A 14,414-nucleotide genomic window follows, 5' to 3' on the forward strand; every position below is an offset into this window, starting at 1 on the left:
AAGAGAATTTTAGAATACGTGTAATGAAATGTTGAAATCAAGCTGCAGACACTTCCAATCTGCATATCAGAGATATTTGATTATTTGCTTAGATATGAGATATTTATTTGATTAGATATGAGATTATTTGTTATTTTATGTTCTCTAGTTAAGAAAATTATATGGTGTTATTGATAATACTCTATAACATATTAAAATATTACATTAAAATATTAATTATGTATTACATTAAATATTAAAAAATCAATTAAATATTATAGTATTAATAGTAGTATTTAAATGACATGCTAAAAGTGCCCTGAAAACCCCAAAGCTGAGTCCCAAAGCAGTCTCAGAGTGGTTGTGTTGCTGCTCAGGTTCGGTGACGCGGTGAACAGGAACCTGGTGGTGGGGACGCTGTCCTGGCCCTCGCCCTGGGTCATCGTCATCGGCTCCTTCTTCTCCACCTGCGGGGCGGGGCTGCAGAGCCTCACTGGGGCCCCCCGGCTGCTGCAGGCCATCGCCAAGGACAACATCATCCCCTTCCTCTGGGTGGGTACCTGCACGGGCTGCCTGCTCCTGCTGCCTCGCCTGACTCACCTCGTGCCCCTAAAATCAGATTTAGTCTCACCAGTTTGCCCAGCGCTGAAGGGAGGGGCAGTGTTTTTTATTTTGATGGGTTTTTTGCTTTTGTTGGAAACAAAGAATACTTTGAAGAATTTTTAACTAAACTTATGGGGTAAATTTATCTAAAAGTTGAATATCTAATTTTGTAAAGCATGGCAAGCCATTAGAATTATTTGACTCCTTGCTCTAGAGAAGGAAGTATGTGTTGGAATCCATAAAGTTAATAAACAATGTCCTGAGACTGATGTGCTGAAAATAAAAAAAAAGCTCTTCACTGGTCTGGTTTGTCCAGTGTTGTCCATATCTGGACGTAACTGCCGCGGCCCATGGTTTCCTCATTAAGGCGTGGGTTCCTGACACAGTTGGACATATATTTTCCCATATATACCTGACCCTTGCATTACATAAGAGAATTACTGTTGATTAAATAATTATAAAAATTACTGTTGATTATAATTTCCTTTTTTCCCACTACAACCTTATGAAATACCAGGAAGATTTGCTTAATGTTTCTGTTTCTTCAGATCTTTGGTCATGGAAAAGCAAATGGTGAACCAACATGGGCTCTTCTGTTAACAGCATTAATTGCTGAGCTGGGAATCCTTATTGCTTCACTTGACATGGTGGCTCCAATTCTCTCAATGTAAGAAACAGCCTGGTTGCTGTCTCAGGGGGGGAATAGAAATGCTCTTGAGTTTTGCTAGTTTGATTGTCTTTCAGAACTATATCTTAAACCAGTAAAGCAAATTCCCAGAGCCTGGGTTCCACTTCTGTAATTTCTATGAATCCTCTGACTTCAGGCTCGACATATAAATCTATTTGTTTCTGCTCCGGAGAATTCTGTGAATAAGCAAGTTTTTATTATGTTTTTGTTTGGTTTGAAAAAACATTTTAATCACAGAACAATTACAGCATTATGTTGTGAACAGATCTAACTTGATCCAATTAAAAAATTGTTCCAGCTACTTTATGCTGATAGTTCAGGTTTATAAAAATCAGAGGGGTTGGGGTACAGGGCATGGGACAGGGCAGTGGGATTTTTGCTTGAAATCAATCATGTAATCATAATATATACCAGGATCTATAAATGTGCATGCTAAAAGGTTTTGCACTTTGTTTTGCAGGTTTTTCTTGATGTGTTACCTCTTTGTTAATCTTGCATGTGCAGTGCAGACACTTCTGCGAACCCCGAACTGGCGGCCCCGCTTTAAATACTACCACTGGTGAGTGCAGGGCTGGCACCTCTCTGAGCCTGCAGTCTGCACCTGGGAACCTTCTCCAGGAGGGCAGGGAGCATCTTTTATTACTCTGGATATCAGTTGTGCAGGAGAGCCAGACTCACATACGTCATGGCACAAGAGTTTCATTTTAACAGCATTTAACAACATTTAACTAAAACTGATGGGACTGGGGACATCCAGTGGAGGCTTTGCTTTCACTGCCAGTTCAGCATAGACAGTTCAAAGAAAAAAGAGCAAGAATGTATTTGACTTGTTTTTTAAGCTTTTCTGCCCCACTACTTATTAATACCTTTGCTTTTCATTTTAGGGCCCTCTCGTTTTTAGGCATGAGCATTTGCCTGGCACTGATGTTCATTTCATCCTGGTATTATGCTTTGGTAGCTATGCTTATTGCAGGCATGATTTACAAGTACATTGAGTACCAAGGGTAAGTATTACCTGGATAAGAATGGGTAAGAGGGAGGCTGGATCTCTTTAATGAATTATCTCTAGAGTCTTCACATTTGGAAAAGGAACTGTCCAGAGGTAACTTGGAGGGCTTTCCTTATTAATTAATTTTTGTTCTCATTATTTTACTGTGTCACTGTTAAGCAAAAGTCCCTGAAATACTTTGCTGTTATGCCTTTAAAGGTGTTAGGTGAAACATGAATCACAGGAAGTAGAAAGCTTGTTGGGATCTATCTGCTGTGTACTGCAGATGATTACTTCAGGCCTAGAGCAGCTGATGCCAACCAATTTATCTGGTGCAAAGGTCTGTCTAGATCAGTCCTTGAAAAGTTGAATTGGCTGCTTGGGTTGCTGGAGATCAGCACTGGATGGAGTCAGGCTGTAATGTGACTTTCTAATTTAATTTGGCCTATTAACTAAGTTGGGTGTTGAAATGCCAGATGTTTGTATATGCTTGGGAAGCCTTCTCTGTAGTGTTGATTACAAATTGAGCTCAGAATGGTGGTCCATCATATATACTTCACTGAAACATTTTCACTTTTCTTACGTGATCTGTGATATCGCAGACATATTTAATTATACAAATTATAAATGTAGATGCCATATATGTCATGTTATTAAACCCACTGTAAGGTGCTCAGCACTCTGTAGCCTGATGTAAGTGTGCAGGTGAGTGCTCCTGGAGCCATGTGTCGCTGAAATGTTTGTTCTTCACAGGGCAGAGAAGGAGTGGGGTGATGGCATCCGGGGCCTGTCGCTCAGCGCTGCCAGATACGCCCTGCTCAGGCTGGAGGAGGGCCCTCCACACACCAAGAACTGGAGGTACTCACCCTGGACTGGTGAAATGGCTGGCATGGTTGTCTGCTTACTCTCAAGGAATTAAACTGGACTCTAAATAAGAGTGTGAAAGAATTAAAGTGCCCAGGATATTATAAAAAGTGTTGAGTTTGCAGTAAGCTGTCCTGTCACTGTGTGGACCCTGTATGGGCAGACCTTTAGTGCCCCTTGGATCTTTAACTGGACTCCAAATTGGTGAATTCAGAAGTGGAACCTGGGGAAACTGGAGGTCTGTGAGTACAGAGGTGTAGAGGCCAGGAAATGAGCAGTGGCCAGCATTATTCCTTCTGATGTCATCCCTTTTGGTGTTGAAAACAGAGTGGGCAAGAACCCTCTTCTTGCTTGGGCATTGCACAACCCTTGGACTCTTAACAAGAGCGAGAGGAATCTGTCAAGGACAGAGTTTTATAAATCTTTTTGTACGTGTTCAGACAGAAAGTGACTTCATTGATTGTATAGCAATACCTTAAGGAACAGCAGGCAGGTGGGATCTGTGTTTAGATGAAAATATTTCTGTTTTCCATGTGCCAGGTTTCTGGATACAGAATACAGATATTTTCTTGGCACAAGTATCCAGGGAGATCTGGGAGAACAGCCCTACAGTATGAAAACTATGTGTGCTCCAATAGTACTTAAAAGAGCCATGAAAAACATGCCTGTAAACACTAATGCAAGCCTCTCAAGCTGAGTATATCAGCAGGTTTTATTACTCTCAGCACAATGCAGCAGCTGAATTCCCACAGTTTCACATCTGCTTTAAACCAAGAGAAACAAAATATTAAGTAAAGTCCCTTGAATGTGTGAGAGACAGAAAGAATGTTTCAGAGTTAAAATTTAAGCACAATATAAATGATTAGAGGCAGGTTTTTACAAGTGTTATTGTTAAAACTTAAGTTAAAAAATACACTGTCTTTTATTTTCTCCAGGCCTCAGTTGCTGGTGCTTCTGAAACTTGATGAAGATTTGCATGTAAAATACCCAAGACTGTTAACATTTGCATCCCAGCTGAAAGCTGGTAAAGGTTTGACTATCATAGGATCAGTCATCCAAGGGAATTTCTTGGAAACTTATGGAGAAGCCCAGGCTGCTGAGCAGGTCAGTGTCCTAAATCCTGCAGTAGAAAGGGGTGAGTGGGCAGGTAATGCAAAATTTTCTTTCGTAATCATACGTGGAAAAAAGCATCTTGATAAGGCTTCCATGAAACACAGAACAAGTTCAGCAGTGCTGCAGCTGTTCAGGAAGGGACTTGCAGAAATGTTTCAGCTGCCAGTTGTGCCTTTGGGAATGCAGATCAATGCTCACCATTGTAAACAGCCTTACTGCATAAAACTGCCTTCATTTATAGGAAATAATGACTGTAGAAGTTTCTGTGGACTGCTTAATGGAGGGAAGGGGACTGTTTAGCTTTCTGAATATTCCAAGTAAAAAGTTTTTTATGGAAAAAGTGATAAAGTAGGGGAATGGTCTGCCTGGAGAGGTGGTGGAGTCACCATCCCTAGATGTGGCACTCAGTGCCATGGTTTAGTTGAGGTGTTAGGGCATGGGTTGGACTCAATGATCTTAAAGGTCTCTTCCAACCTAGTGATTGCAGTAACTCTTAAACTTAGCAAATGTGTTCTTTTTCAGTGTATTGGTTAATTTATTACAAAAAACATTGAAGGATGGTCCTGAAATTTTTTAAATAAATTAACTTAATTTTCCTCATTATCTAAGCATGACATCATAGCCCTGTTTACATCTGTACAGCTTCAGTGTATTTGCTTTTTTTCCCCAGAGGCTTTTTCTGTAGGAAAATTGCTACAAAAGGAAAGCTAATTAATGGCTTATGTGTTGATTGAGTTTTAGTTTTTAAACAAATAAAAGGTATACTTGCTAGTGTGTGGGATTTGGTGCTTATATTTGTAAATTTAATATAATACAGCATGTTACATGGGAATCTGAAACTGGAAATCCAAATGAAGTCAGTTGGCCTTGGGTTTAAAAAGGTGAATGTTGTAGTATTAGAAAATGGAAAGTAAAATAGTAACACAGATATCACTTTCTACTACTATGAATAAGAGATGATACCACAAACCAATCTTTTAATCTGTTAGAAATGCTGATGTTTGGAAAGAAACTGTGTTTTAAACAAGTGGATGTTTTCTCTTTTGTTTTATGAAGGAAATCTGATGAGCAGAACTTTGCATTGTAATATGCTTTACCTATGGACATGTGAACCAGGCATTTACATTACGATCTCATGACAAAGAAATATTCTGTCTATAAAGGAGTTCCTTTTCGGAAGGAAAACTGAGATTTTTTTTCCTTGTCTCTCTTTCAGACTATTAAGAATATGATGGAAATTGAGAAGGTTAAAGGATTTTGTCAAGTGGTTGTAGCCAATAAAGTTCGAGAAGGAATTGCTCACTTGATCCAGTCCTGTGGACTCGGTGGCATGAAGCACAACACTGTGGTTTTGGGGTGGCCTTATGGCTGGAGACAGAGTGAAGATCCAAGGTCTTGGAAGACATTTATAGGTGAGCTTTAAAGGTTTGGTATGATCAGATGTTGTGAGTAGAGATGTTTATTACACACATGGGATCTTAACAGAATCTTTGTAAGATTGGTTTTGAGTTTGCCTTTTTTTCTAGTATTGATGGAGAAGCAGGTATTTTCTCACGACACTGCTCTGTTTGAAATACCATTTCCTTTAGGTAAAAGACCTAAGAAAGACCTTCAAAGATTAATCCAGCAGCTAAAACTCGTGTCTAATGAATGGTTAAAAAATTATGCTCTGTTTGAAATACCATTTCCTTTAGGTAAAAGACCTAAGAAAGACCTTCAAAGATTAATCCAGCAGCTAAAACTCGTGTCTAGTGAATGGTTAAAAAATTATGGGCTTGAGACATGCTGGTTTTGTGCCAAACTATAATTTGTTTCCTAGATAATCTCTGTTTTGTCAGTGGTTCTAACCTATCCCACTGTAGTGGATAACACTCTCCTTGCCTCTATCTCTCTCCTTCTACTGTGGTCCAGCTACTTAATCAAATTAGAACAGAGCAGATGCTGTCTCCTCATTCTTAGCTTTGAAGGTTGCTTCTTTACTTTGCAGTATGAAATAAGGTTTGTGTTCCTGTGAGTCTGCTTTATCCTGGCTTTGTCACTGGGGCTGACCTGTCTGTGCAAGCCTTGCTGTACATACTTTTCTTTATTTATATAGTGATGACTTCTATGGTTTGCTGACACTTGCTCAGTGAGTAGTGTTTTTCTAGCCATAAATGACTCTTGCAGAATTGGAAGTGACTGTTTTCTCCCCCTCCTGGGCAGGTACTGTTCGCTGCACAACTGCAGCTCACCTGGCTCTGCTGGTTCCCAAAAATGTCTCTTTCTACCCCAGCAACCACGAGCGTTACAATGAAGGCAACATTGATGTGTGGTGGATTGTGCATGATGGAGGCATGCTGATGTTGCTTCCTTTTCTTCTCAAACAGCACAAAGTAAGCAGCTACACAGAGAATGTCCCTCACCTATTTCTGCTTTCTTTAGTTTAAAGAAACGTGGTCCAGTTGTAGAGCCTGTATTGATAAATAAGAGTGGACATGTTGCTAAGTTTCTGTTTTGTAGAGCAAAGTGTTATTGGTTCAAATAACTGAGAGTTGGTTTTCCCTCACCAGGTTTGGAGAAAATGCAAAATGAGAATTTTTACTGTTGCTCAGATGGATGATAACAGCATCCAGATGAAGAAAGATTTGGCTACTTTCCTCTATCAGCTCCGAATAGAGGCAGAAGTAGAAGTGGTAGAAATGGTAAGGGAATTGAGCCCATTTTCCACTTTATTATGCACATGATGATGTTTTGTTATGACTTGAATACAAACACAATATTTGTCCTTATTTCTGCAGCACAATAGTGATATCTCAGCATATACTTATGAGAGAACTCTTATGATGGAGCAGAGATCTCAGATGCTGAGGCAGATGAGGCTGACAAAAACTGAGAGGGAAAGGGAGGTATGTCATTTGTGGTTGTTTTCTATGGGCTGCTGAGGGTGATGACACAAAGTGCCTTTCTAGCAGTGTGTTATGTAGCTGCTGCTTAAATTTAACTCCTGTGCTCTAAAGATGTAAGGAAATACTTTTAGTGTAGCTTTTTTTGTCTCCCAAAATTGCATGTAGTTCTTGGTTTTTTTCTTTATATCCGGTATTTGTGTCAATTTATAGCATATCCTGTTTTCCTACTGAAGATGTCTTTCCAGTTTGGACTTATAGGAGGTGACTATGATGTCTATATCATGTAGCTATGAAGGATGATCCATCTTTTCTGCATGGGTTTCTTAAGCTTTTTTTTTTTAGTTTTCAAAACTAAAAAACTTTTTTTTGGGCTGATTTTGTCTGTTGTTCCTGACCATGTCATGATGTGAGCCGGACTGACATTTTTTTCTTGTATAGATACAGGCTTATGTCAGTCCAAATTTGCTTGGCTAATCAAAACTGTTAAAAATCAGTTTGGTATGTAAGACTTTTGGCTAGGGCAGATGCCTGGTATCAGAACTCTCCTGAAGGCTAGAAGATACAATGGAACAAAACATCTATAATTATTTAAAGAGCACCAGAGAACATAAAATAAAGCCTCTGAATTCACCTGGTCACTCATGTGCCCTCCAGGCTCAGCTTGTCAAGGACAGACATTCAATAGCACGTCTGGAGAGCCTCTACTCAGATGAGGAAGATGAGGCAGACCCTGTTCCTGAGAATATCCAGATGACCTGGACAAAGGAGAAATGTGATGCTGAGAAGCGGAACCGGGGCAGTGCTGTGGGCAGCTTCAGAGATCTCATCACCATTAAGCCGTGAGTCTTGTCTAAGTCTACACTTTGCACCTCTTGAAGCTCTACACGTGCTGTGCTTTTAATTTTATTTTGTTTCCTAATCCTTGGTGTGGACTTGTGCTATAAACATTGAGACCTGGCTATGAAAAGACAGCAGAAACCTCTAACCAATCAAATGTGCACACATCCCTCAATATTTCACTTGGTATAGCCAAATGCTAAATTGGAACTGTTAAATCCTGTGGCAACTTCCCTGCTGTCTCCCAAATCCCTTAATGAAACAGACTGATGATTTTACTGATCCAATCAGAATTTAAAAGAAAAGATGATAATTTCACTGTCTAGTGTATAGTGTGGATGTTTAACCCATAAAGGAAGAAGCTGTGGAGATGGTGATGAATGACTTGGAGCAGCATCTGTGTGTGATAAACCCTCTGAGAGTTGCTGCTGCAGGAGCAGTGGCATGTAACAACAGCTGGGGTGCTACCACTGAAGAGTGAGAAGTAAAGGTCTATTTTGGCTTTGTGTAAAACTGTGTGAATCTCCTGTGACTTCTTTGATTTCCTTCATCTCACATGAAGAGCTCAGTTTTGCATACTTGGCAAAGTTCCAGATGTTTTTTTCCCTCATAAATCAGAATTCAAATCTGTTTTAGGCTGAATCCTACTGTAGAAATTCTGCTGAATTTGGTGTTAACTACCTGTACTTTTTCCTCTTCCATGCTTTCAGAGGGTGGGAAATCGTGTAAGTTTGTTATTTAAATTAGAAGTACATTAAGATGGTTGAGAGGAAAGACTTAATTTTCTCAGATAAAAGCAGGAAAACTGTGTGTACTAATGGAAGAAAAGGCACTAGAGTTGAGCAGTCTTAGCAGTGTTTTAAAGGGAGCAGGATTAGCTACTTAAGCTAAGTATCATTATAAGTAGGATGTAACAAACTACAAGAGTTGTCCTGACGAGAACTAAGGATAGAAAACAATTCCAGTCTGAACCTATTTTCCTAAGCAGAGTTATGACACAAGCAGGAGGAAACATTACTCATTTAGAGAAGCTCTCATTGCACAACACTGCTAGGATGTTAGTTCTGGCACTTTCTGGGCACTAAACAAGCCCTTTCTTGTAGCCTACACCTTCAGATCACTGGGGAGATGCCAGTTTGAAATACCACCTTAGAGAAAACCACACGTTTAGTTTTCAGTTTCCTTTCCAAAACTATACATAGCTAACAACTGCTACGTTCCTGCTGCTGGCTTTTTCCTCACTTCCTGTAAACCTAATCTGGCCTCAGTGTTGTCCCTGGCTTTCTGAAGCTGATGTGGTGAAGACAGAGGGTGTTCTTGATCCAAATTTAATAAGAACATGAAGTAACAGAGAGGTAATTCACAGTGGGTAAATTATTCTGTTAGCATAATAAACATGGTTCTTCCCACCACATCTTCTTTCTGTGCATATGAATTATTTCTTTGCAAATGTGAATATTCAGAAGAGCAGCAAGGTTACTAAAGAGTTTCACTCATCATGCAAAGCTGAATCAATGAAAGCAGAGATGCATATTTCATTTGTCTTTACTAATACTTATTTTTATTACATTAAAATGAAGACAAAAACTCAAGTGGAAAAGCCTCAAAAGTATAAATATATTCTAACATATAAACTTGGACAAGTTTGTTTATTTCTGTATTCCTTTTATGTTACCAAAATAATGGTTGATTTCCTGTAAGAAGGCTTGAAATCCCTAAAGGTTACTTTTGAGTTTAGTTCCTGCATGAATTGATGTTATTTTGTGGTAATATATTCCAAATAATTAATGCTTTTACCTCTCTTAGCCTGGATTCTTATGGAGTGGACGTGTGTGAGATTATGCTGCACCTATTTCCCTTTTCTCCCCTACCTTTTGAACTAAGTGGCCACTCAAGTTTGATAGTGTGATAGAGGTTTTAGAGACACCTGGGTAGAAGTGTTTCCTGTAAACAACCAGGCAGAGAGACTGATTAGTGTCCTGAAGGAGAGCTTAATATCCCTGTAACCCTCCAGAAAAGCCCCTTACACCCAGCCTGCTCTGGGCTGCCATCCTGTGTTTCCCCATTCTGTGACTGCAGTCTGTAGTGGCCCAGCCTTTCTCTGGAGATGCCAACTGCTGTTAACACCAGGAGGGAAGTGCTCCTGGCAAGTGTGGCTGAGCACAGTGGTGCCAGGCTCCTGCTTGATTCCAGACCCCTGAGGGAGCTTGGTGCTGGCTCCCAGTCCCCTGAGAGTTTGGTGCTGGCTCCCAGGCCCCTGAGAGAGTTTGGTGCTGGCTCCCAGGCCCCTGAGAGAGTTTGGTGCTGGCTCCCAAGCCATTGAGAGAGTTTGGTGCTGGCTCCCAGTCCCCTGAGAGTTTGGTGCTGGCTCCCAGGCCCCTGAGAGAGTTTGGTGCTGGCTCCCAGGCCCCTGAGAGAGTTTGGTGCTGGCTCCCAGGCCATTGAGAGAGTTTGGTGCTGGCTCCCAGGCCATTGAGAGAGTTTGGTGCTGGCTCCCAGGCCCCTGAGAGAGCTTGGTGCTGGCTCCCAGGCCATTGAGAGAGTTTGGTGCTGGCTCCCAGGCCCCTGAGAGAGTTTGGTGCTGGCTCCCAGGCCCCTGAGAGAATTTGGTGCTGGCTCCCAGGCCATTGAGAGAGTTTGGTGCTGGCTCCCAGGCCCCTGAGAGAGTTTGGTGCTGGCTCCCAGGCCCCTGAGGGAGCTTGGTGCTGGCTCCTAAGCCCCTGAGAGAGTTTGGTGCTGGTTCCCAGGTCACTGAGAGAGTTTGGTGCTGGTTTGCAGGCCCTTGACAGAGTTTGGTGCTGCTGGGGCTGGAGAGGTGCCTGTGCTGCCAGGGTGAGGGCTCCTTGCAGTGCTGCCCACATGGAAGGCCCTGCAGTCACGACTGTGCCTGGTTGAAGAGCACATCCCCTTGTGCAACTGTGTTCTAATTTCTTATGCAACACTAAATCATCTTTATCAAGAATGCTTTTTGAAGAGCAGTGTAATTTTCTAAACTGGATTTGACTCCAGAGATCTTAAAACCAGCGGACTCGCTGTACCTTAGTAGGTCTGGGAAATGTCTTATGTATCTTGATCATAAACTTGGAAGGAAATCACTGTGTTGAGCTGGCATTTAATAGGGTATTTAGGAGATTTGAGTATGCTTTTAAAGGACCTTTTTAATAATTCAGTGCTCAGAGGCATGTTTCTAACAGTGAGTCTGAATGTGCTTCTCCTACAGGAACCAGTCCAATGTCCGAAGGATGCACACAGCAGTGAAGCTCAATGAAGTCATTGTAAATAGATCCCATGATGCCAGACTTGTGCTCCTCAACATGCCTGGTCCTCCAAAGAATACTGATGGAGATGAAAATTGTATCCTTTCAGACAAGGCCTAGGCCACACAGAAGGTTTTTCTTTAATCTGTTCTCTTGAATTAATTTGGCCACCAGTGCTGTTGAGCTGGGATATGTGACAAAGCTTTCCCTGAGTGGAGGGCACTGGCTTGTGGCTGTAAGGTAGTAATTGCTTATAGGAAAAAGTGCCAGAAACTCACAGTATTTTGGTCCTTAGAGGGGTACCTGCACTAAGTGAGACCAGAGCTGAGGGCTGTGAGCTGGCCCTGGTCTAAATCCTGTGTATTTTGGTTTTGGTGCTTTTTGTCCTTGACTTTACTGAAACAGACATGGAGTTTCTCGAGGTCTTGACTGAGGGTCTGGAGAGGGTACTGCTTGTGAGAGGTGGTGGCAGAGAAGTCATCACCATTTACTCCTGATTTAGAAGCTTCTACCCCTGGGCTACATTTTCCTTCTTGGCCATTTCGGACATTCCAGTTTTAAACAGAGAAGAAAAAAGGTTTTTTTGCCTAACTTTCTCCTCGTCCAGACCTGTTCATTGTTTTTCCATTTGCAACATACATATCTTTTGGGATTGCAGTATTTGTTACACCATCCAATTAGCAACATAAATTGTGAAGCTGCCACATTGTTCAGTTTCTGCTTTGGTACCCCAGCATTTGTGCATGTAGTTTTAACACTAAACCTATTTTTAGTCAGCACAGCTATGTGCAGTATTTTTAGTAACTGTATGTAAAGTTAGGACATGAAAGCCAGTTACTGTAAAAAGATTTAAAAAGCTTTTTATATTAGGTTTGGGGGATAGAAGTGCATTATATAGCAGCTAGTTTCTGCTGAAGTTCAGCTATAAAGCATTTTCTAAGAGCACACTGAAGTAAGAGAGGACTGAAAAAGCTTTCCTTTTCTGGGTTTATTTCCAGAACTAAACTCTCAGTATTGGGTAAGAATTTATACTTTTAATACATTTATTGATAGAGATTTAAATAAATTATGTTGACATAGTTGAAATGATGTATGTAGCTTGCTAAAAGTTTTGTTGCTTCTGAGACTTCAGGTTCTGTGAGGCCAGATCCCTATTTATTTTTGTATTTATTTGTCAGAAATATTGGATATGCAGATGCAGACTGTTTAGGAGAACAGAGTTCTCACAATAAATTCTGAATCACCAGTGGATTGAAGGACCAGTCCTGTGCAGTTCTTCCATGCTTTAAATTCCTTGCAGACCATCCATCAAAAGTACTTTGGGCATGTTGGAGTCCCGTGTAGAGCCAGGTGCTGAGCTGCACACACAGCCATGGGATTGCACTTGCACAAGTACAGGGACCTGCTGCTTCATTGTATGCTTTATGCCCTTAGAGGGAAAAGAAGAAAAGAAGATCTATATTAACCAATAAGTCTCTGGAGATTTTATCAAGCCCATTAAGTTGTACTTTATGTACAGAACATTCGTATTTTTTCAATAAAATGTTGCATACACTTTGAAGCTGCTCTCTTTTCTGTGTGTGGGGTGGGGTGGGGTGTGCAGTAGGAGCCCCTGCCCTGCCCTGGTCCGACACTGGCACTGCTGCACCCAGCAGGTGAGGGCCAGGGGGCTGGGTGCTCACCCAGATGGCACAAATCCTGCATGGGGGAGCTGCCAGCTCAGCCTTGAGAGCAGTTGGGTGTGTGTGTGTGAGGAGTGAAACCTCTGGGTCATTGCCAGCACCCCCAGCCACACAGAGCTCTGCTCCTGTAAGCTATTGAACACACACAAACTGCTGTACCCTCCAGATTTCTGTGTCTGGGAGAGTGGTGATCCAAACCAGGGCCAGGTGTGAGCTGACATCCCAGAGAACTGGAATAAAAGGAAGGGATTGAGCCAGTTCTGTCCCATGGGCTCTGGCTAGGTGGTGTGCTGTTCTGCTGTGGTGGCACTCCTGGGTGTTCCACTGATCACAGCATCACCATTTGTCTGAGAGATGCAAATCTGAGAAACCATTGAGGCTTTTATCTTGAATAACTTCATAAAAATGCTGTTCATAGGAGTTTAATAGTTAAAGCCTGTTTGTTCTCTCTGTAAATATACCTGAAGGGATCAGGATGGTATTCATCTGTGCTAGGATCCCTTTGAGACAACAGCCAGGAAATACCTCTGGGGTGTGCTCTCTGTTGGCTAGTTTCTTATTTTAACAGGTCTTTGCTTTTTGATTTTGAAAGCCAAAATTAATATCATGCCTTCAAACTGATGAAAAGAATAAAACTTTCTTATTTGCAACTACTGTGCTATTTATACAGATTATTTTTATCTCTTCAGAGCACTGAGTAATGGAGTGCAAGTGTACAGCAATTTTGAGTTAATACCTATTTGCAAACATTTTTTAATAGGAGTAATAATAGAAAATCTTTTGTCCCTCAGACTTTTACCAAATGTGATCTCATTCAAGCACTCTGAGAAATACATACACCTTTTCCTTATGAAATTTTATGCAATTGGATGATGACTTCACCTCACAAAAGGATTTCAGTGCCATCTGTTACCTGACCCAAGTAATCTGTTTGTGGCTCATTGTGTTTTAACATCAAAGCAACCAAGTGAATCTCTTTACAAATACAGTAGATTGGATTTTCAGAGGTGATTAGTCCCTGTTGGGGACTAAAAACCTCCACACTAATTCAGCAGTGTAGGGACCCTAAGGATTTTATAGGTTCCAGTTACGTAAGCCTTCATTACATCCAGCAGGTTCATAATAAGCTCCTCTGAGACTTTGTTCACAGCGCTGGAAACAAAACAGCATGGAAAAGTTTGTGTAAGAAGAGATCCCTGGAAAAAAGGTAATTTCTGTCTGAGTCATTGTCTGTGAGGACACCTGAATGGTCATCTTCCATTTTTGTTCCTATGCTAGGACCTTTTCTGTTAAGGAGATGAGAATATAGCAACTAAAATACTGTGTGACAGAGCTGATTTAAACTCTTCACCCTTTGGTATAGGGAGTTGTACTTAAAACATGAAGGGTGCAGCTTTAATAGTTAGTGAGTCATTACAGACATTCCTGTGGAAGCACGGAGATCACTGTGCAGTGTGAGAGATCCCTTTGTAGTGTGAGATCACTGTGGTGTGAGAGATCACTGTGCAGTGTGAGAGA

General features: G+C 41.3%; 1 protein-coding gene across 2 annotated transcripts in view; it reads left to right on the plus strand.

Annotated features, from left to right (window-relative positions):
* Positions 1 to 12,775, plus strand: part of SLC12A4 (solute carrier family 12 member 4) — a 47,793-nt gene extending 35,018 nt beyond the window's left edge. The window contains exons 12-25 of one of the 2 annotated variants that reach the window (XM_054296274.1): positions 357 to 531; positions 1,131 to 1,249; positions 1,731 to 1,829; positions 2,155 to 2,274; positions 3,012 to 3,116; positions 4,058 to 4,226; positions 5,452 to 5,647; positions 6,438 to 6,607; positions 6,785 to 6,916; positions 7,013 to 7,120; positions 7,775 to 7,959; positions 8,668 to 8,682; positions 11,178 to 11,311; positions 11,620 to 12,775. In XM_054296274.1, the coding sequence (XP_054152249.1) occupies positions 357 to 531; positions 1,131 to 1,249; positions 1,731 to 1,829; positions 2,155 to 2,274; positions 3,012 to 3,116; positions 4,058 to 4,226; positions 5,452 to 5,647; positions 6,438 to 6,607; positions 6,785 to 6,916; positions 7,013 to 7,120; positions 7,775 to 7,959; positions 8,668 to 8,682; positions 11,178 to 11,311; positions 11,620 to 11,711 (1,819 nt within the window). In that variant the 3' untranslated portion in view covers positions 11,712 to 12,775. The remainder of the gene's footprint in view (positions 1 to 356; positions 532 to 1,130; positions 1,250 to 1,730; positions 1,830 to 2,154; positions 2,275 to 3,011; positions 3,117 to 4,057; positions 4,227 to 5,451; positions 5,648 to 6,437; positions 6,608 to 6,784; positions 6,917 to 7,012; positions 7,121 to 7,774; positions 7,960 to 8,667; positions 8,683 to 11,177; positions 11,312 to 11,619) is intronic. The other variant, XM_054296275.1, reaches the window with a different exon arrangement.
* Positions 12,776 to 14,414: the final 1,639 nt, after the last annotated feature.

Source organism: Melozone crissalis, unplaced genomic scaffold, assembly GCF_028551555.1.
Source record: "Melozone crissalis strain CALT ecotype California unplaced genomic scaffold, PUWL_Pcris_2 ptg000007l_1, whole genome shotgun sequence".
NCBI classification, from domain to species: domain Eukaryota; kingdom Metazoa; phylum Chordata; class Aves; order Passeriformes; family Passerellidae; genus Melozone; species Melozone crissalis.